Source organism: Leptosomus discolor, chromosome 5 (assembly GCF_034619465.1).
Source record: "Leptosomus discolor isolate bLepDis1 chromosome 5, bLepDis1.hap2, whole genome shotgun sequence".
NCBI classification, from domain to species: domain Eukaryota; kingdom Metazoa; phylum Chordata; class Aves; order Leptosomiformes; family Leptosomidae; genus Leptosomus; species Leptosomus discolor.
In genome coordinates, this window is record NC_141395.1 from 23,237,942 (window position 1) to 23,261,039 (window position 23,098).

The window sequence follows — 23,098 nt, forward strand, 5'->3', positions numbered from 1 at the left end:
AACTGTAAGGAAATATGCACTTTCACTACATGATTTGAGATACAAACTTCACATACCCATGTCCTGTCTGCTACCTGTGCCTTTATTAAATACTTAACTGCTCAAGAGACTCTTGATATTGATCTTAAAGGCTCAAAGTGAGCTGATTTCTTACACATCCAAGATGAAACATGACTGGACTATTACAAACTAACTCTTTGAAAAGTACCTGAAAATAAACAGGAGGACAGTGAAAATTATATAATATAGATTTAGACTGCCCCCAACAGCTACCTCCCATAATGTCAGAAATGGACACTCATTTCAGGCAATTTAAAACTGCTATACAATCTGTAAAAACCTTCATATAAAGCACATTGTAACCTAACCTCAAGATAATAATGATGGTTGTAAATTCCATGTCCAGAAAAAGTTGTTTCCTTCTATTCAAGCAAACAATAAAGCACATTCAGCTGTCATTCAGACCTCTAGAAGCAGCTAAAATAATAACCATGTTCTGACCAACAATAAGAAGAGGGCAAACCATCTAGCTTGTATCACCTTTACAGTAATTTCTCAAGTCATAACCTCAAGATCAAGCCTTTCTAGATCACAGTGCAACAAGCCTGCTCTGATCCAAGTCCCAAACCCCACAAGGTGCTGTTAGACCAAATAAGAAAAACAACCTGATGTAAGAGGAAGTACAATAATATCCAACTTGTGTACCTACTGAAATTACTGCAGTCTATACTACCCTTCTCTAATAAGGGGTTTTATTATACGATGGCAGTATCTTGGAACAATAAAAATAAAAACAGGACAGATATTTATCCCTTTGCTCTGGGTTCCCAACATAAAGATTCTTCTTACTAGCAATCTGATTTTTTTTCTGCACTAGTGTCCCAAATTCGTGCCTGGGATCACCTAAAATGGAGTATCAAATGCAGGACACAGTTTATTCCTTGAAAGTAACATCAAGTTATACTGCAGCCTTGAAAGACTGTGTCAAACTCCAGTAGCTCAATTCACAATATCGACTTCAGACCCTATCTAGTTAGACGTGTTTTTCTAGAAACTGCTCTAGATCTATTTTTATCCTGGACAATAATTACAGATTATATCAAAGCAAATTTATCACTCCCTACTTTTAAAACAGTATGTCCAAAACTATTTTGTACTAAAGGCAGGCTCTGGAAGTGCATAATCTTTTTTTCTTCAGGTCTATGATACAGAAAACTCTAAGTAATATCATGAGGTGATCACTGCATGTTAATTTATGGAATTCAGTGCAATTAACTGTTCTGTGAACTCCTTTCTCATTAATTATAATGTACATTTCTCCTACTTTCCTCTTCCTCCATCCTTTATAGCTGATGTATCCTTTATCTCCTTCTAGTATAATGTTCAATTCATATGTTTTTAAATTTTTGGCTTAGCAAAGTCCATTTCTATGAGTGAGATCCTTTAAAGCCTGATCCCTAGCAGGTGCTTCAGCAACATCTCAGGGAAGCAGATTTGCCTCCTGCAAAGCTGGCTGCACTTAACACCAAACTCCCAATATATGTGTGGTAGCATGCATGCCAGTAAGAGAAAAAAAAAAAAAAAAAAAAAAAAAAAGGTAAGTATTAGGATAACATTTAGAAAACTAAAAGAAATGTGAATATGGGAGGTTATATGGTTAATAACAACTGGTTATATTAAGCATGCAATCTTTCTCTGGTAGAGGTTAGTTTTGCTATCAAATTCCAATAACAGAAAAAGTAGACCCTCAGTTCAGTTTAATAGCAATCAGTAAAATGCTTAATTTCATAAACAGTATATTTAGTTCTATACTTTTATAAGATGGTATTCAAGTCAAAGCACATTGAATACACACTGCTTACACAACTTGTATGAAGAAATAACAGTTCATCACAACTGTCAGGATTAGTATCAGATAACGATTATCACTACCAGAATAAGCTCAAAATTTATAATGGTCTCAGAGTATTATTAGAAGTGAAAATTAATTTCGGTTCTGCTTTGGAACAAGGTTAATAACTGACCTGAAGAAACTGAGTGAACTCTGAATAGTTAAGATGCTTCTTCCTGTTATGTCCAAAATGCAGTCGAATGAACTCACAGTCCCAGTTGAAGGGGATTTGAAGATGAATAATAGTTTGTTCAAATATTTCTTTGACATTTGCTTTGGGAGAGGGAAAAGCAACAAGTGAGCCTTGGGGTACAGCAATTCTACAAACATTCCAGGAAGGATAAAAACAAATGATGTTTTAAGCAGCTGTTTAAGTAGTTTAGCTTGTTAACACTAATTGCTAACCAAACATTTACAAACCTATATAAGAACCCATTTACAACACAATGTGACACTTTTTGTATTACTGCTACACCTTGGAGAGAGTGTTTTATTTAGTTTTAATTAAGAAGCAATTTCCCTTGTATATGACAAATAAGAGCTATTTTGCATTCTGATATAAAAATCAATAGTGGTTCTCCGTCTCTGCTAGGAGTCAAATTAAGACCTTTATCAAGAGCACGAATACCTGCATTACAATTTCACACAATATTTGTCATACTAAGTATGGTTTGATTGAAACTTGATCATTACAATCACAGTGCCTGAATATGTCTATTGAAGACAGGTATAAGAAATGCCATCTAAAACATATCATTAACTCAGCAGAAAGCACCTTATTAAAAGCTTTTGATAAGGCCTTAGCACAAAAATCAAATCCTATAAAACATAACTGGTAGTCTCAGTCATTAAAATGTTTTAAGATAAGATAGAAATGTCCTCTTTTAAATGAAGAAAAAAACCTGTCATTTCAGAATATGGAATTCTCCATATGTATACTGTCCAACTGAAATTCAATGCCAAATGAATTATCTGAATTCAGTCAAAAACCTCACCTGAAAAAAAAAAGCCACATGCTTTATTCATATACAGCCTTGCCATGCTGCAAAATAAGCCTGCTTTTTGTGCAGATTATCCAACCACATAAACAGTATAACTGGACATGTCTTCATACCACATGAACACTTTTCAAAATCTACCTCAAAGTATCCCTGAATTTATTTGGTTTTTAACAACTAACCTAGAACCTCTTGACAACCAAAGTAAAATGTGGCATAGAACTTAAATTTAAAACAAAGTACAAAATACTTTAGCTGAAAACACACCTCTCCTTTTATATGTTTAAACAGTTCTGCTAAAAGACAAAATACACTGAGAAGAACTTATAATTAACTCCATCAAGAGCTATTTACTTGGAGTATATGTGTTGCTTTCTCTATGCTAAAGGCTGACTTGATTCATTCATCCTTTCAATTCTATAGCCATTCTACTAGTTCTAGATCAAATCTAGGCAAATCACTGTGGTTTTATCTTTTCAGTGAGGAAAGGAAGTCGAATGTTCAGAACAAATATGTATCAGAATGGTGACATACAAAGTTGGATTCCTTGGCTAGATCACCTGCTTCACAGTTAGTTTGGGATTACATATTCAAAGGGTAGATAATGGTTAGTAAGTGATTTAACTGTAATTTAGCCCTTACTTAAAGGTCAAACATAGACCACTCAAAAAACTGCTATTTAATCCATAGTTTCCACTGCAAGGTAGGCTAAAGGAGTCGTTCAGGTAAAAAAAAAAACAACTTAAAAAACTACCCTGACTAATTCTAACTGTCCACTCGTATCTATTCACTGGTATCAATATGCAAGGTGGGAGTTAAAAAAAAAATGAGATAAAGCACCCAATACATAGTGCTAAACTATTTTATTTTGCCACACTTCCTTTGAAAGTTTTGTCAGTAGTAGATTAATTCATCATCGCTAGAGACAAGGAACCAGGACATGTAGATACAAATTCCCCACCTACCACCAATTCACTGCAGCTTTTGACCAAGCTACCTCAAGTCACACAAACAGACCAGTGCAGCTCACTCATGAGCTTGCAAAATGGCACTGACCCATGTGCGGAACAGCAGAGAGGCCTGCTTAATTGGATCTATTGTCTGGGCTACTAATGTAGAAACAGGGTGCCAACTAGTGACTACTTGCACGTCTGTAAAACTGACTTCCAATATACACTGAGTTCTGATGACAACTTGGGAAAGAATGTCTGAAGCAGCCTGAAAATTTAAATTGTATTTTAAATTATTTCTGATGATTGCTTCTTTTAACCCTAGAGAAAGGTTAAAAAAAAAAGTCTCACTTTTGTCTTATAAGAAACTATTCATACATACTCATATAGACAGATCTTCCAATTATTTTTAATAAGACTTAAGCCCATAGTCTTTCCATAACTCTCATCCAAGAATTTAACTGTATACTACTTAAAGAACCAAGACTTGGTTTCCTACGTTACTGACTTCTCCTTAAAAACATTTACAACTAGTTGTCAATATATCACACTAATATTCTTCAGCGCATAAAAATAATACTGGTAAATTACTTAATAAATTTATATTAGATAGTTGAGTGTATTGGTATGTGATGAATCCCAGTAGTGGCTAACTGACTTTAAGAAATGGTATTCAGATTAGCCTGTTGCTTCTCTGAAAATTGAGGTGCCTTATCCATTTTTCTTCCACAGGCAATCACTCACAATTGTAATGTATACTGCAAGTATTACAGTAGTCTGGGTTTAAGGATATACTGCTGTATCTAATGCTTAATTAATTACATGTTGGCTTTGTTTATGAAACATTTGGGGTACAGGAGCAAAACCATGCACCTGTTGTGAATAACTGACACAGTCAAAGCCATTTGGGATTCTCAAACATCTCTAGATAAGCACTAAAATTTACCAGTTCTACCCAAGAGTAGCAATGCTTTCTTTGCTATATATATCAAGAACACATTTTTAATTCAATTTTGTGGACTATTCTCTTATATTAAAGGAAATAGTCATCACCATAACTGACAACTCATGTGATGAGAAGCAGCAAATGGACAATCACATTTCGGAAATCATACATAACGTGATCATCACCTACACTTCCACCACTTTGAATTACAATCAAATATCTTTTTTTTTTTTTTTTTTTCCTCACCAGAAGCAAAGCACTGACAACAAAGAAAACAGGTAACATTAAGGTACAGATGCTGGGGTTTTTTGCGCCCCCCCCCCCCCTTTTTTTTTCCTCTCCCTCAGTCAAAACCCAGTAATGCTTCTAAATTAAGATAAACTACAAGTATTCCAAATTTCCAACAGAGCTATTCTGCAGGGGGCAAACAGCAAATTATTTTTAAACCCTTTCATTTTAGTATGACATTTTACAGAATGCATTCATTGTCCGTGTCAATACATGTTGCTCATTTACTAATGTCTTTTCCTACTCTTTGCTCACCTTTACACAGTGGAATTCTTTCCTACTGAGCTGATAACTTTCTTTCCAGGCTTATAGCAATGCATTTTCTTCTCAGATAGGCATACAAGTCAGCAGCCTGATGACATACTCAACTTACCATCAGCCCCAGGAACAATAAACCTACTACTCTAGTGCACTAGCACATTACCTCCAAGGCGACATGCATTCTCTCAAGATTGCTTCAGAATTTCCCCACCCAATCATTTTAAACAAATTATAGATGCCTGGAGCAGCTATCTGCAGGCAGCATACACATGACTGGCTCAACCTCCATCAAACACCGTTATCTATTGGGCTCAGAAAAATTATATAAGAAAACCAAAGTTTTTAGGCGATACTGAATTTCACAGGAGGAAGAATACTTTTATGACGTCTTGTTGATGGCCTATGGTGGGGAAGACCTTAGTACCCCAAGTAAGCCTTGAGGTAGCACCTATTATTTTGATTTATCAGCTCCCCAAGAAGCAAAGTGGAAACGTGACAATTCCAGTGCCACCAACCTGTTAATACGGTTTGCCATTCCCTCTCACCAGTGATGGAACATCAATCATGCTTGTCAGACACAAAAATATGAATGTGACAGTTTTAAGCACTAGCGTAAGTATGCTAAAGGTTTGTTCTTTAATAGGGTGGGCTTTTTAAAATCTGTCTACTCAGTCATCTACAGTCTCATATGTTCATATTTCAGGCTTAATGTACATAATGCATTTTAACTTATTCTATGTTACTATTTTTCACTATTTCTGCTAACAGCAAATTTTACATATTTTCACTTTCAAGCATAAAATAAAAAAATCTCAATTAAAGGCAAAAAGACTTTTTTGTAGCACCTGATGCAACAGAAGTATATTAAGAGTGATCTAAACGTAAATAATACAATAATTACTTTGACATAAAAGCAAAATGACAAGTGGCAGGAAAAGCGAGAAAGCTAAACCAGAAATAGTTACAGTGTATTTCTACTCTTACTTCAAAAGGATCAGTGATTCTGTTTAAGGTTAAGATTAGTGACAGCCATAACAACAAATTGTCAATATATATAAGTTTAATGAGCTCTCCTTTTATGTTCCCTCTTGCTGAACTATGGTTTTGAACTTAATACATCATTATTACAAAAAAATAAGAAGGGGCTCCCATCCTGCACTACTCACAAGTGTTTAAAACTGTGGTTTAAACCTGAAAGAATCATACAACAGGAAAGAAACAAACAAAAAACATCAAAAAAGAAAAACCATGAGGACAAAAGAAAGTCATAACATACAGCGATGTTTCCTACATTATCTGCATGCGTTAAGCAAAAGACATCTTGAAAGCAGGCAACTAGCGTATGGCTACCAGGAAGCCAAGAAAAATAGCAGTCCTAGTTTACAGCACACTTGATAAAAACCTGGTGTTTTTCTTATATCCTTAGATCTGTAGCCATGTGATTACGAGATTTCTTTTTCTGTTTACATTTTAAAAGGTTTCCAGCCTTTATGGTTGCAAATAGTATTTTATAAAGCAGAACTCTTAAGATTAAATCCAAATTCTAGCATTTTGAATCCAATTGCTCTTTTGGAAATGGGGAGGAGTGAATGCTAGGAGTGATCTGTCTTTCCTGAAAAATAATACTCAAAAGCAAAGAACTACAACAACATACATTCAACTCCTTTCTCTTGTTCTTCTCACTCACCTTCTTCCAGTGTTCTCAAACTCTATGTACTGATTAAGGGAAATCTAAATTTTCGCTCCCAGACTAAAATTTGTTTAAGAAAATAGCTGGACAGGATTTCAGTACCACTGTGTACCAACTTCTGAAACTATTACATCGATGTTTATTATTTCAGTTCACAAATATAATTTTCACAAAGTTGTATTACTAGGTATCCAATCCCCTTACTCCCCCCCAGTGCCTTTAAACAAGGGGCCGTTATACTCTGCAAAATATTTTTAATTGGATTTTGAGCTGCAGAATGTTTTTAAAAGCTTTATGTTCTGTTCCATAAATATTTTCCAATTATCTCTAAAATAATATAAAAATTCTGAATACAGAAGAATCATGAACATGAAGGCAGAAAAATTGTTTAAAAAACTCATTATTTTAGCTCTATCTTTCTATCCATACCAGCATGGGTATTTACTAAAAAAGTGTCTCTGAAATTCTCCACTTACCAGAGAATGGTTTTCTTTGTGGTTACAAGAACAGCTGGGAAAAGCCTTGAAATTGTACATTCCAATTAAAAGTGATACAGTCCAGATCATTGTATGGTATGCCAAAGGTATAAATTACAAAGAATCCCTTTACTTCCAGTTAGACAACCTATTTTTGAGAGAAGTTTCAGTGATAGTCACAGACTTCACCTTTTAACCACAGTAAGGATTATCTGCTTCAACATTGAAGAAAACCAAATAGCTTAAGCAGATTCAATATTCAGGTTTGCTTTAACTTGAATTCAGGTCAAAAAAACCTGCACAGAATAGCAATAAAAAGAAGCTTCCTTAATACAATAGCATTAATTTTATAGCATTACAGAATCATAGAACCATTTAGGTTGGAAAAGACCTTTAATATCATCAAAGTGTTTTTAAATATTTCACTCATGTTAAGTAGCCTAGTCAGTTACATCCCATGATCAAAAAAGCAAAGTGGTTGTCAGTCTGCTCTGGCTACAAACAGCAACTCATAACAAGAAAGATAATGCATGAAAAACAAAACAAAACAAAACAAAACCAACCCACTTTTCTGTATCTGCCTTAGCTCTTACCTTTTAAATATTTTATGGTTAAAGCAATATTGTAAGGGCTCATCAGCAACACATTTCCCGTAAAATATTCAGCTAGGAATCAGTTATGAAGATGTGCAAACATTTAATCAGGAAAATAAATGCATTCTTTCTATTTGTCCATGATTAAAAAGTCATTTAAACTACACTGTCATTTGTATCAATGGGTTATTAAAATAGTAATTTTACTGCTCTTTATTCACCAAGCTGACAGCAAGTCCAGTGCAGCTGAAACATGTAAAGAGTACTGAGCATGCTGTACAGTTTGCTCATACAAAGTAGGTCCAATTTCATGTTCTTGCAATGGACCTACCATACAAATATTGCAGCATACCATCTGCACATTTATGGCAGACATTCATACAGAATTTCTGGATGTCCAAAATTCCTGGAAAAACATTCCAAAGCAATAAGAAAGTAGGTGACATTGAAGTGACAAAAGGCTTCCTCTTTCAACAATCCCAATTAACATATGATATAGAACAGACAAAGACATTGATTAACAGAGCACAACCAACAAGTATTTCTACCAAATAGTTTCTAAAGAACCATAAACTCTTTGTCCACTTCCATTTCTCAACTCATAAGACAAAGGTTTTTCTGTAATACAATTTAATTAATAGTTTCCTCATTGGAGAGTTGGAAGGTAAACTTTCAAAGAGACAAGTGGCAGATTGAAGCTGAAGAGGACCACAAGAAGCTAAAGTGCTTACGTATGGTCCAAGTCCATGTCAGTAAACAAATCCTAAAAAGGAGATGGGAACAGGACTGGACTCGACATTTGATTTGCTTTCAAATACAGAGCTATCTCCAAAAAATCCACAAGTATACTTAACTTCCCCGAAATAACTGAAAATTTTATTAGACCAGGATATTTTTTGAAAATGCCATACAGTCATACCCAAATGATTTTGAGACATTATCTCATGACCAGCAAGGCCAGTGTTACGTTCAATTTACTGACCTAACAGACCCAAGATGATTCCGTGTTCCACTCTCCAGCACCTCCACCCCTTGTTCCACATGCACAGTGCAGAAAAACCTCAGTAAATCCATGTCACTTCTGGCAAAACTTACTGGCTTGAGTTAGCTTTGGAATCGATGCAATCATATCCACATAGCATTGCATCTGAGCTAGAAAATCTTGACTCATGTTTGCTTCCATAACCAACATGGTTTATCTGCAGACACTCACAAGAGCTGACTTTGATAGCAATTCTCACACCAATTGGCTAAACTTACTCCATTTCAGTATATTTCTAATAATTTATTACAACTTTAAATTTAAGACCTGGAAATGTTCAAGGCCAGGTTGGATGGGGCTTTGAGCACCCTGGTCTAGGGCAAGGTGTCTCTGCCCATGGCAGGGGGTTGGAACTAGATGATCTTTAAGGTCCCTTCCAACCCAAACCACTCTATAATTCTTTGATTATATATTCTCCTGTTTTCACATGAAACTAAACTCTGTGCCTTTCTGTTTAAACAGAGTGAAAAATTAAAAAGTGCAGGACTCATTTATGAAACAGCCTCTATAGGCCACAAGACCAACTTGGAAATTGACTGCAGAGTTATGAAATTCTGAACATGTCATACATCATCATTCACCTTTTTCCCACATGCATTAATTTGTATGATATGCCTACGAAGTAAAAATAAGTAGCCCATGTTACAAACAACAACAAAAAAAAAAAGAAAAAAGCATCAGTAAACGTGGGAACTGTAGCATAAAAATATGTACCACTGATACATTACAACATACCATTAAATATAGTAATAATTGCAATATAATTAATTCTGTAAAAACAAGAAACCAATAGTAAATTTTAAATTCCCTAAAGAGTTTCCTAGTCAAGATTTTTCAGCTTTATAAAGAAAAATTTAGCAAGAAAGATATGGAAAAAAAATTGTACAATTTTCTGTTTTACAGTTTCTCCTGCTTGTGTTGTTCTTTTAGCCTTTTATATAATGATACGCTCATAAAATAACAATCCTCAGTCTAACTGAGGAATCCATATACAATCTGAAATTACCTTTTGTTCATTTCCAGAACCAGCTATTTCAAATACGTTCATGAGAGCTACAAAGTGCATATCCCCATTCTGTGAGACTAAATATACCATCATTAACACGGTCACAATAGTTGTAGTAGTTTGTCTGTTTCCTAATGACTGCATTTACCGACTTCACCTTTACTTAAGTTCTAAAGACTTTCTTTCCAAGATGTTGTGTATCCAAATTGCTTTATATTTGACCCTTCAGTTAACGATGTAATTTAACAGACATAACTTAATCAGTTTGTTTCCATAAAAAGACCCTTGCTTTTTTTTTTTTTCCAACAAGTTGCAACAATTTTCCTAAGAATGAAATCGTACAAACAGCAAGTGGTTACAAATCCAAGCATAGTTTGTATTTTCTTTATTGAGAGCTTTATTCTTTTGGATAGAAATAACATTTAATTCTCATTCCATTTTATTAAAATTCTTAGCATTGATTTATCTAATTTTCATAAACATATGAAGTTTTAAAAATAAAACCTAGTCCTCCTTAAACTGCAACATTAATAACCGTTATTTAGCAACATCATAAAGCAGTATAGTTAGCCTAAAGAATTTTGTCCAACTACTAATTTATGTGATTAGGTGGAAAAAAAAGTAACAAAAAGGCCATATTTTCTCCTAATCTTTCAAATACGTGATCTAGTTGGAAGTTACACTCATAACATTAAAGTAAGATCTGCTCCTCAAGAAAAGGAACACTAAACTGGGAATTCAAAACATCAGACCTCCTTCATTTCTGTATTGAGCTGTTACTGTATCTAACGACAACTCTTCAAAGACACATGGAGATCCAGATATTTAAAAAAAAACATTATTGAAGGAGTTCATAGTCCATGACATAGAATTTTACTTAGGATGACACTGAACAAAACAGCTTTTTATTAACTACTTCAGGAACACAAAAAATCTTGATTCAAGAAGACAGAGCAAAATACATTTTGTTTCTGTGTATTTCTTAAGCTTGTATCAGTTGAAAGAAAAAAAATGTTTTACTCATGCAAACTCCTAGGAAATCAGTACAGTACTGCACAATATGCATTTCTACGCACCAATGGTGATGAACAATTATTACAATTTATACTATTATAACCGCTTTCTTAAACTGTTTTTCTTTATATATTCTTACCAAATGTTACTTCTCCATTGCCACTCTTGTCAAATAACTGAAAAGCAACAATGAATATTGCATCTGGAGTACACAAAACAGATTCAAATGCCAAAAATTCTTGATAGGAAATCAGCCTACAAAGGAAAATACAGAAGTCATCAAGATTTTAGAAAAATAATTTACAACACCAATGATATTTTGTGTTTGATGCTCTAGAAAACCATATGATCCAATTACTAAAATAAAATTCTAATATAAAAACATTGACTCTACACTAGAAACTGGAAAAGTATTTGTTACATTTAAGTAGTTACTTAACCTTTATGCAACTCAGTTTCTTCCTCTATAAAAGGACTGAATACTTCGTATTCATCAACAACAAAATATAATCAATTCTCAGTAAAAATTTAGACGTAAAAACCCCACAGAAATCCTACCACCATGAAATTTACAGGACTGTCAAAATACTACCAATTTATATATGCATTTCTACTGAGAAAGAAAAGATACTATAATGCGAGTATAGGAATATACTACACAATAGATGTACTTTTTTAAAACAATGTTTAACATTCATAAAAACCAAACAGGTTCAGAAAAAGTTACACTTTACTATGTATATAGAAAAAATATTATACTTCAAATATAACATGAACTGCAAAGTCATGTACCTGAGGACAAGAAAGAAAGAAACTGCAAGAGCATTTGGACATAAGGAAAGTTAAGACACGACCAAAGTAGGGAAGGATTTGAGTGTTAACAGCAGATCACAAGATTCTGAGTTGTGTATGCAAGACAATCACGATACAGAAGAATGCAATGCAGGATGCATTAGGAAAGCATTACTGTGCAAGATAAGGAAGCAGCAGTATCCCCAGATAAGGTTCCCACAACATCTCTGGAATGCTGCATAGAAATCAAAGTCCTTGTGTTCAATACATATAAACTCAGACTTCAAGGGATGCACAGGTAACTTGCAAGGATAATCATAAATAACTTTTCTAGCAGAACTCAGCTTACTCTGACTAACAGAAAAGACATTTAGAAGGGATCCTAATGCTGTATGTGCGAACAGCTGCAGAAAGATAAGCCCTAAGCCAGAAGATAAAGGATAATGTTGGCACGAGAACAAAATCACATATCCATAAAGATATTTAGAGCAGGCATATACTGTGGTCTTTCCAGAATACTGCAAGCAAAAGCCTTAAGTTTTAATAGCAAACTTGGTTTATTAAAACTGCTATGAGTTCTCATCCTTGTAGAAATAGGTGACTTAGCTTGATGACTTAGAATATTCCATCCAGTTACAAGTTTCTGAGCTAGCTTTATAGAAATAAATGATGTGATATCTATTTTAGCATCAAATAAATTATCAAAAGGGAATAAGAATTTAAATTACATTTTTTAAATTAAACAAAAAAAATAATACAGTAGATGCCGTTAAAACATAGAATATCGCTGTAGATGGTACATTTTCCTAGAAAATGTACATAATTTATCTGACTTTAGTACTCTCCATAGGAGATCATTAGGTCATAGAGATAACTTCACCCATATACTGCTTACTGCTACAGCCAAGTATAAATCCTGTTCCCTAAAGGGGAAAAAAAAAAAAAAAAAAGTCAAGCCACACTATTCATTAGTTTATCTAGTCTTTCTCTGTCAAAGCACACATAAAGCAGAATTGAGATACTTTAAAAGAGCTTACATATGTTAACATCCTTGCCTGTATGCATTATACAGAAAATACAGAAAAAAATGTAGCAATTTTGAAAGGACAAGATACGGCAAATACAGAATTATGATATTAATTTGTCACTTCAGCCACAAAAAAGATCTGAGCATGATTCTTCAGATGCAAAGTCAATTTCATCCAAAGCATGATCTTGATAAGTAAGGGTTTAGCATCAGAGAAACATAATATCCTTTAAAATAATTGTAAATATTATAATTTCAAAATCTACCTCACATACGAGCGTAAACCTGACATATAAATTAATTCCTAACCAGGAAGCTTTATAACTGACAGAATCAAGTGATGATCTCTGTAGGATGCATTCGTAGAAGCCTGAACCTGAAAGAAGCCATCTTCAGAGGTCTCACTTTAACAGTGCCTACAGCAAAAGGAGACAGACACATTCAATTTCCTTTTCATATATTCAGCTTACAATGCCTAAGAGCAGGGATATCCCCTGTGATCCTCCGTTATCCATTAGGGCGGAGATAACACGAGCTAGATTAAACAGAATGATGGAGCTTCCCACCCAATCGCTACTCAAGTTTCATTCAGTGAACCTGCTGCATTATGGAGTCTGTAACAATATCAAATCACTCACCTTTCATTTTATCTGTAACATTTAAAAAAATTTCCTTTCCCCTTATTTCTTCCATACTGTTACCCTTCAAAAGCACACAAAGCAAGCTGTGTGTTTACAGTTCTCCTCTGTCTTTCCTTTTTTCCTACTACAACTCTTTGCTCTTTTTTCCCCACAAAACGTAGCTTTTAGACATTATGTACAGCTCTGTTGCGACTCTCCATTACGTGAAACAAACTCTTTCTTCAGAACTTAGCTTAACACATTTCCAAATTTTAAGAACAATATGCTGATAAAAAAAGTACCTAGAAACAAGCAATTAAAATGAAGAATTTTGAATGACTAGGAAATTTTGAAGGTTTGAAGGGAGAAGAAAATCTTCTATTTTAAAACTGCAATACCTACTAATGTTAACTGACTTATGTAACTGGGAAGCTGGTTTTGGCACACATGTCTACGTACATTATTCAGAGAGGATACTTATCCTAATCTCAAAACTAGCACCTGCAGTCTGAAGACACAGGAATGCTTACAGCATCAGTGAAATCCCATTGTATTAAACAGAGAGCAGACAAGGCAGTTTAGGCCAAATTCTAATTTAGAGCTCATCACATTCACTTCTCAGAATATGCCATTTGTAACGATGAGGAATAAACACTTTGAAAATGAACAGTCATCTGTTTTAAGAACTACCTTACAGAATTCCTCTAAAGCAAACCAGTCTTGTACTATAGTAAGGGGAAAAGGCAATAGTAGTCTGGAACAGTTAAGTAAGGATCAAGTTACCATCAGAAAAAAAGTTAAAAACCCCCTTTTTATTACATATATGCCTACAGACAGCCATTTCCAAAATGTGCTTTTTTTCTAAAGTGCCAAACTTAAATCTAAATTAAATTAAAAAATATTAACAGAGAAAAGTTACCAAGAACACTTTAAGTATTTATTTGAAGGGCAAGCAAAGCTAAGAGAATACGACAGCAGATACAGGAATGAAATTTCTTAACAGAATCCAAAGTTTCTCAATGACTTGCTGTGTGACATTGGGTTGTCACTTAATTTACAAATATATGTATGGAATAGGACTACTAATACTTCCTTGGACTTTGTAAAGTACCTCTAAGTCCTTGGAAAGATATAAAGCATTCAGGAATTCAGTTGAAGATTACAATAATTATTCATGCTACAGATTAAACTCTCTGTTCAGAGGATACAGTTATTAGTCTGGATTTTGTTATATTACAGCTCACTACAAATGGAAGAATGTGAATGTAAAGTAAATAAATAAACCAATAATGATGATTGACGTATAAAAAATTCTTCACATGAAATACAGTTTAGAGATAAATATAGATTAAACCTTTTAGGAAAATAAGTCACAGACAAGTATTCAGACAGACAAACATTTTGCACTGCAGATGATACGGTAACAATTCCCATTCCCACTGTTCCCATACAGAAATAGATAAAGCACACTTACCCATTTTTTAGTATCTCACTTCAAGTATTACCCAGAATTAAAAAACAAAACAACAATAACAAAACCCCAACAAAAACCACCCTATATTCACAGGGAAAGCAAGAAAAAAAGTGATGCCTCAATCTGTTCTGTTGTAGCAATAAAACAAATTATTGATTTCTTACTGTAACAAAGATAAGAAATATCCTTTTATAAGACATTTTCTGAAGAAACGCACACTGTAAAAGATAACCAACAGATTTCAGAGAAACAAGATACTTAACATGTTGGTATATTAGTCATCAATTAGACTATTATTTCAACAGCTACATACAAAATAGCCTTTTCAACCCATAACAATGCATCAAACTGCAGCCATGTATTGCAAACGGAGACACGGGTTAATTGGATTTATCAAATATATATACATATCAAATGTATTCCCAAAACGCTGCAGCTTTATGAAAAAAAAAAAATCATGTAACATTACATCACACAGGAGATCCTACATTTGTCAGTGTAAAATGTATACAGTATATACAATTTCATTTGTAAAGCACAGACACTGTGCAAGCTGCTCAGGACACTATGCAAACTAATAAATCTTCTAAAGCAGCATAGAGGAAAACAAAAACATTTAAGTGATGTCAAAGGTCAGATTTAGACTCACAAATCCAAGGAAGTCAAGGAGCTTTCAATTTAAAGAAGTTACATCCACATGTTTACAAATGTATTGTATGCTATTGTAACAGCAACTTTCTCTCTCCTCTACAAAACATCCGCTCCCTTCTGCATTCTTGACCTGTTCTCTGATCCATCTTAACCTTCGCATTCTAACAACGTCCACGCTTCCTACTACAGTCCAAGGCCAAAACTAGAAGCCTACATACAGCAAGAGAAAAGGCTCCTTTGAAGACGAGTTAGAGTGTACTACACTTCAGCAGAGTGGACATTTTGTAAATTAGTTTCAGAGAACTGTCTAAAAGCAAGTAATATCATCTGTAAACAAAGCTCAAAAAGCTTTGTGTGGTGTGACCTCATCTTGATTAGGCAAACACCTTCTTCCTTCATAGAGTCATTAGTGTCTCTCTTTCCAAATAGCCAGCACCTTAAAAGAGACCTCAATGGTTTGATTTGAATCACACACTACAGAAATAAGAAAGCTTTTCCATATCTCCGTGTTTAATTACAGGCACTAAAGACTCTACATAGCATCTAATCACAGACCTGAGTGTACAGAAGAGAACTTTTCCAAGGTAACCATATTACATTAAACTTATTTGCAGTTCAACTTCCTCTCCATTTGTAGTAATTGTTAAAATTCCATTCAAACAAATCTTAATTTTAAAATGCATGTTAAACACCATATTTTTCCTCAATTTCCACAAATTTAGTCTATTGTACTTCAGAAAAAATTGAAAGCTTAACGTGTAATAAAATCAATAACGTATTTTAAAAGATGAAATTACCAAACTCATTCACTCACACATTTACCAATGTATTACAAGCTTCTAACAGAAAGCAAAATTCTCACCCATCCTTAGTTTGATCTGCCACTCCAGCCAACAGCTGCACTGTTTTAGGATTGTATCGCGGATCTGTATAGAGTCCTAGGTATTTTTGCACAAAATCTTCTGGGGTCATGTAATGCTCACCATCCTTCTCAACACTGGCATACTAGAGTAAAAATAAAAAACAAAGCCACACAAACAAAAATGAATCCATTTAGATGCTAATTATCAATGATTACCAAACTAGTATCTTTACTAAGTATCACTTGAAATGGTGCACAACTGTCTGCACATAACTGTTCTGAAATTAAAGGGCTTGATTAAACTAATAGCATTACAATACTAGTTGCCTACCACCAACAATCAGATTATCACTGTAGAATAGATGTGTTCACATAATGACCAGTATCTTCTAATAAAAAGACAATTATGTGTTTTCAGAAACTGTCAGCTAATTGCATAAATTTATAACAATTACAGCCATACTGTAGCTTTCCATTTGCAGCTACACTGTGAAAACACAGCACATAAATTTTCTTACAATTCCTAGTAGCAGATATCTTCTGAATAATTGTTCCTGATCATTATTATAATTAGCTTGGAAAATATGTATTATTTCTTCTCTTTTTGTGAGAAATAAATTTTCAGATTAATTTTTATCCTGAAACTAATGGTTTTGGCATTTTTCATTTAAGTAAAAATTCACACACACAGACAAAAATTATTTGAGTCAACTGAGATGTTTAAATTTAGAGTTTTAATTTTATTAACAATAAATTTTCAAATAAAAATCACAGGCAAATTTTAAATTATAGCATTTAAATAATAATAGAGCTAACTAAAAATAAAATAACCAAGTACACCTTTATTACTTGTACACCAAGACAACTGTCACATGCCTGTATCAGTATTCTTATTGTTCACTTTTCTGTCTCAAGTCATTAATCACTGTTTTTTAACTATAGGTCAGCTTTAAATTAAAAGTAAACTTTTTATCATTAAGTAAATTCCATGCCCTCACCTGTCCAGTTACGCTGGCTAATACCAATCTTGAACTAAGGACATGAGGAGGCAGGAGTAGAAAGCATCACAAGTGACAAATAAAAGGGAAATGTATTATGGAAGTTCATATCCCTGAGATCTCGTTTCAAGACAGTAGGATAGTTGCAGGAAAAATTTATTGTAGTTTATTTATGATACTCACTCGATGACTGAGTTTGTTTCTCTGCATTTTTGCTCACAAAACATGTAAGCAAGCTTATTTAATAGCTTAAAATCCATTTCTTCTGTTCACTCTCTACTGTACAGTCTACTTGTATTCACAATGATTTAGATGCCGACCTTCAAACATACACACAGAACTCTGTTCGTTCTGAGAAAGTGAAGTCACAAAACTACTCAGCTCTGTCATTAGATTTTGATTTACAGTAAAAGTAGCGATTTTTTAATTCATTTGTAAAAATTTAATTCACCTTTCTAGGTTCTAGTAATTAAAAGATAAATACATAAGCATTCTCTGCAAGAAAAGAAATGGCAATGCCCCCTAAGACCTACAGCACAACAACTATGCTAGCGAACTCAAACTTCAATTAATGAGCTGTAATTTGTAACTTCTCCATTATATACTGCAGTATCGTGATTCAGCTGACACAACTTTATGGGAAAGAGTAACAAATGGGCCCTCACACTGCCAGGGACCCACAGGAATTAGAATATTAACAGTAGGACCTACATACAATACCTGTAAAGGTGTAACACCCCATTAGGATAAAGGGGATCATCCACGTCTCATGCTTGTTTCAGCTGTATGCAACCCAACCCATTCAGTCAGGACATTACTTCAGCATAAAGGAGCTTGCATCAGCATCAACACCTGCTTAAGCATCTCCTGTAACTCTTCCACAACACTAGCCTCTCACATCACCTCATCACCTCTCCCTCTTCCACCTTATATCTGTGATGACAGCTGCTTGCAAGACTGCACAGTAAACTAGATCATTGAACTAACGCAGAATTAAAACAGATGATTTCCACAAAAATAGGAACACAAAGCAGTGGACAAGAATACTTTAATTCAGCACTGCTGCCGACACGACAATATAATGAAACTGTGGCTTCATTGAATCAACTCTTCTCAGTCGTACACACAAGTGACTAAAAGATGCATTACGAAGCACAATTCTGCTGCAAGACATGCAATCCAATAAAAGTTTTATGTATGAAGGACCATCAAACATGCAGAGTACTGAGCATATCTTCAAGAATAACAGAATTCAACTGTAAAACAGTAGAGTGCACATCAAAGAGTCAAAACGTAAACGTCAAACATCTTTTTTTCTTCAGACACCAATTTATCTGCGTTTATTATAAATAGTGAATTGTTTTACAATAAAAACTGTGTCTGGGAAGTCTTGTTAAAAAAATTTTGAGGCAAAAATAATTAACTGACAGATACTTGAGCTCCATATGAGAAGGTCATGGTATTTTGAAACAGCTTGGCTGCGAGCCAATAAATTAAGGCCTGACAAAGTAGCTAGGCTATTCCCTTTCCACCTGTATTTACATTTGTCCTCAAGCTATCTTTTCACCATATAACTTAAGAATCTTTTAGCACAAAATGAGCAATCGTAAATTTTATCTTCATTTACACATAAAACATAACACATCCATTAAATCTGCATTCTCCTGTCTCAAATTATATTACTTTATAACACAAAATTCTTACTATACATTTATAGACTGTCTCAGGTAAGCATTTGATGAGTTTGTGTAAGACTTTTTTTTTTTTAAACATCATCATGTAACATGAACACACAAAAACCCTGCTCTAGTTGTACAATGCAGTGCTAGGTATTGCCATGCTTTCAGAAACAATGCTTTCAGAAACAATGTTTTCTTTGAAAAATTGGTTAGTTTTCAATTTAAAGGGGTTTTCTATCCCAGTGATTTTATCTGGGCAGAGGAAAAATAAATTCCAAACTAGAAGAGACTTATGGGTACTCTTATACCTCTAATTAAGCTAAGCTATGAGCAAAACATTCAGGAAATTCAAAAAAAGAGATGTGGGTGAAGTTTCCTGTATTAAAACTGGAAATTTGGGTTTGTTTCTTTCTCCACCTTGCTGGAATAGGTTTCACCTGCATCCAGCAGGCAGGGAATAATTCAACTATATTCCCCAAGGCCTGACTGAGTCTTGCCTACGAAAAAAGATTGAAGGTTTACTAAAAAATCTGATAACTGTTGTTCTACATAACACTTTCAGCCTTCAGTGAATTTCTATTTTGTTCTTTTATTGTTGTTACTGAAGTCTGCGGTTAGCATGCAGCTGAGAGATAACCTATTTGATGGTGCACATCTTTTTAATACAAGTCAAATTTAAAATTTTTAACAGTTTAAAATAAGAAGAAATATACAGCAAGCTTCAGAAATTCCAAGAAAGGTATATATCAAGCATCCACTAACATACAACTTAAACTGGATACACAGGGGGCACAAATGACATTAGAGGATACGCGTGAACAGAAGGAAATTTAAGTACAGTCTCTATGAATAAGGTGGATGACGAAGAGGTCTAGAGTTCACATCTTCCCTGCTGCCCGTTTCCAGGGGAAGCCAAATTTAGGAAGGAATGCAAGACCTTTAGCTGAGGCTCACAGAACAGGCCACCACTCTCAGCAAAGAGCACGACGTGTCAGACCCCTCATGTGTGCAACACTAGCAGTATTTCATAACAAGACTCTCTACAACTTAGTGTTGGAAAGCGCAGCTTTTCTTTTGATCTTTTTAAAGTTTTCAACTAAGTTTGCCTGCTACCTATCAAACAAAACCCACAATTTCAAACTCAGTTATAATCAAATATAATCCAAAATAAGTATAAACTCTCTTTCTATGCCAGAGGTGTCTGTGTTGGTTTTTTTGTGTTGTTTTTTGTTTTTACTCCAAATCTCAGATACTCAAGAGAAGACAGGAGAGCTTTCCTATTTTTCATTCCTCAGAGCACAAAATCCACAACTTAATTCGCATGTTTCTTTGAAGTTTACAAGATAGACATGGAGAACACCAAAAAGCTGTTTTAAAACCAGCCTCTCTGCTTTCTAGGTCAATAAAACAGGTACTGGCAGAGACAATTTCGAGATCCAGTTGTACAATGTTCTTCCTCTCCACTTTTCCCTCTATGACCAAAATCAAGGACTTCAAAAAATTATTTATTTCCAGAAGCAAGCATCATAGTCAAGAAGTCAAGAACCATAAAAGGTCCACATTGCCAAGCTGAATAGAGTATTTTGACACCACATTTCACTTCTTTGCAAACACGCAAAAGTATCTTGCAAAAAGTTGGAAGAGCTGTGTGATATTCTAGAACCACACATTTTTTATATTAATATATTTTTTAAAATCATATATTTATGTTGCTTATTTTATTAACATACTCTACTGTATTCCTTATCTACAAAAGCAAAACGTCATCTCAACAATAAATGAACCTGTGATGGAAGATTTTTTACTAGAAACTAAATGCTGGGCTTCCACGCTTTGATTCCAGCATTCTAAGTTTTAGCATTCCAGCAACGTCACCAGTATAATCCAGTATGCAAAAGCATAAATCCATCAAAATTATGGTAGGACATAACTTCTCTCTCTCAGAGAAAAAGGTGTCTCTGTCTACTTATCATATATGAAAACTTTTAGACGATACAGTAGGACCAAAAGATACATGTCAAAGATGAAACGATGGATTTCGTTATTTATGGTATTAGCTCTAATGCTTAATTTTATATTCTTTCCTTTTTCATAGAGGAAAGCTTGCTGAATATACTATGTAATATTCAACATAAACAGAAAACAAAAAAGGTGATTTAGTGATTTTGGAACTATCAGTGGCCCGACTACTGATCTAAAACTTAGTTGCTCTTCTTACTTCATCTGCCTGATTCAAACCTTATAACCAAAGTTTTAGGATTGCCTGGATTTTCCTTTCAGATCATGTGTCACTGTAACTAAGGGGAATGAAGAAAGCTTCATGCTGTTACTTACATATGTTACAAATCTAAGGCCCTGCAAGGGATATTATGATGAAATATACCAATCTTAAGAAATCAATTTTAAGTTCTAAAAACATTGCCAGTCGTCTGTCCATTTGTAAGAGGAACACATATAAATCCCAAGGACAAAACATACAGCCACGGAAAAATAATTTTTTAGAATCTTGCAAAAGTGTATTTAAAAATAACAGTACTTAGTTAGAATTATTTGCTTTATAGGAAATTAGAAAATACTTCAGAAAATTATTTAAGATTATCATTTGGAAATGGTTAATCGTGAGTTGTGCTGGGAGCAGTTTCTCCTCAATGCCCGAGGGCCCTTTCAACACACCGTGCCCGCAAAGTGAACTTTTAAGCGTCCCACAAACACGACACGCAAATGATGCTGTGGCAAACTGCTGAAAGGGCAAAAAATAAAAAGTCTGTCAATCAAACATCAGACAGATCTTTTTACCTGCAAAAAAATATTTCGTAGTTCAGCAGGATCCGCTCTTTTGGTTGATTGCACCTGTAAACACAAGCACGTTAATGCTCCGCTCGCCGGGCTATGACAGCGCGCAGGTACAGACCGCCGGTGCCCTGGTAAGGGCGGCAATAGCAGCTCCCTTATCGGAGCGGCAGGGCGAGAGACAAACGTGACCTTCTGCCCTTTCTAAGGGCTCCCCGGCCGATGACAGCTGTCAGGCTCGGGGCTGCCTGGAAGAGCCGTGGCGCCCCGGCCCCCGGCGACGCCAGCTGCCGGCCGCCCGCCGGGCCCAGCCGCTGCCGCCCGCGCCGGGTAACGGCCCGCAGAGCCCCGCCCGCCCCGCGGCGCCCCACGCCCGCAGGGCCCTTCGGCCCGCGCCCCCGCAGCCTCGCCGCTTCACCTCAAGAGGCGGAGGCAGGGCAGGCTGCGCTGCCCCTTCCCGGGGGCCGCCCCGCCATCACCGCCCCCCGCCGGCGGCTTCCCCTGGCCCCCCGCGGGGCTCTCGCAGCAGCAGCGGCTGCCTCCTCCCGCCGCCCGCCTCCTCCCCGGCCGCCCCGCGCGGGCAGGCGGGGGGCCCGCCCGCCTCCTCCGGCGACAAGCGACGAAGGGGTAGAGTCACCTTGACCGCCATGCTGCGCCCGGCGAGAAGGAGGAGGAGCCGCCCGCCGCTACCCACCCGCCGCGCCGCCGCAACAGCCGCCGCCTCAGCGCAGCGCCGTGGTAATGAGCGCCCTGCCCTGCCCTGCCCTGCCCTGCCCCGCCCGGCGCGGCCCGCTCCCCTCGGCGGGCTCCCCTCAGCGGCCGCAGCGCCCGCCGCAGGTCTCCGGGGACAAGGGGAGCGGAGCGGAGCCGAGCCCGCCGGTGCCGGCCGTGGCCCTACCTCCTGGCCCGCCTGCTCTCAGCCGGGACCCGAGGCGGGCTCCCGAGGCGGGAGCAATGCCTCTCCCGCCTCGGCCCCCGCGTTAGCCGCCGCACGGACGGGCAGTGGGAGTCACCCGCGTTAGCGCGGTGCCGACGGCGTGTTGGCCGCCC

At 36.1% G+C, this 23,098-nt stretch overlaps 1 protein-coding gene across 1 annotated transcript in view; it reads right to left on the minus strand.

Annotated features, from left to right (window-relative positions):
- Window positions 1-22,697, minus strand: part of SLC25A12 (solute carrier family 25 member 12) — a 49,776-nt gene extending 27,079 nt beyond the window's left edge. Inside the window, exons 1-5 of the mRNA XM_086465967.1 lie at window positions 22,528-22,697; window positions 22,055-22,205; window positions 16,582-16,724; window positions 11,295-11,410; window positions 2,025-2,164 (exon numbers count right to left, since the gene is read on the minus strand). Of these exons, the coding sequence (XP_086322093.1) occupies window positions 2,025-2,164; window positions 11,295-11,410; window positions 16,582-16,724; window positions 22,055-22,205; window positions 22,528-22,697 (720 nt within the window). The remainder of the gene's footprint in view (window positions 1-2,024; window positions 2,165-11,294; window positions 11,411-16,581; window positions 16,725-22,054; window positions 22,206-22,527) is intronic.
- Between the last annotated feature and the right edge of the window lie 401 nt (window positions 22,698-23,098).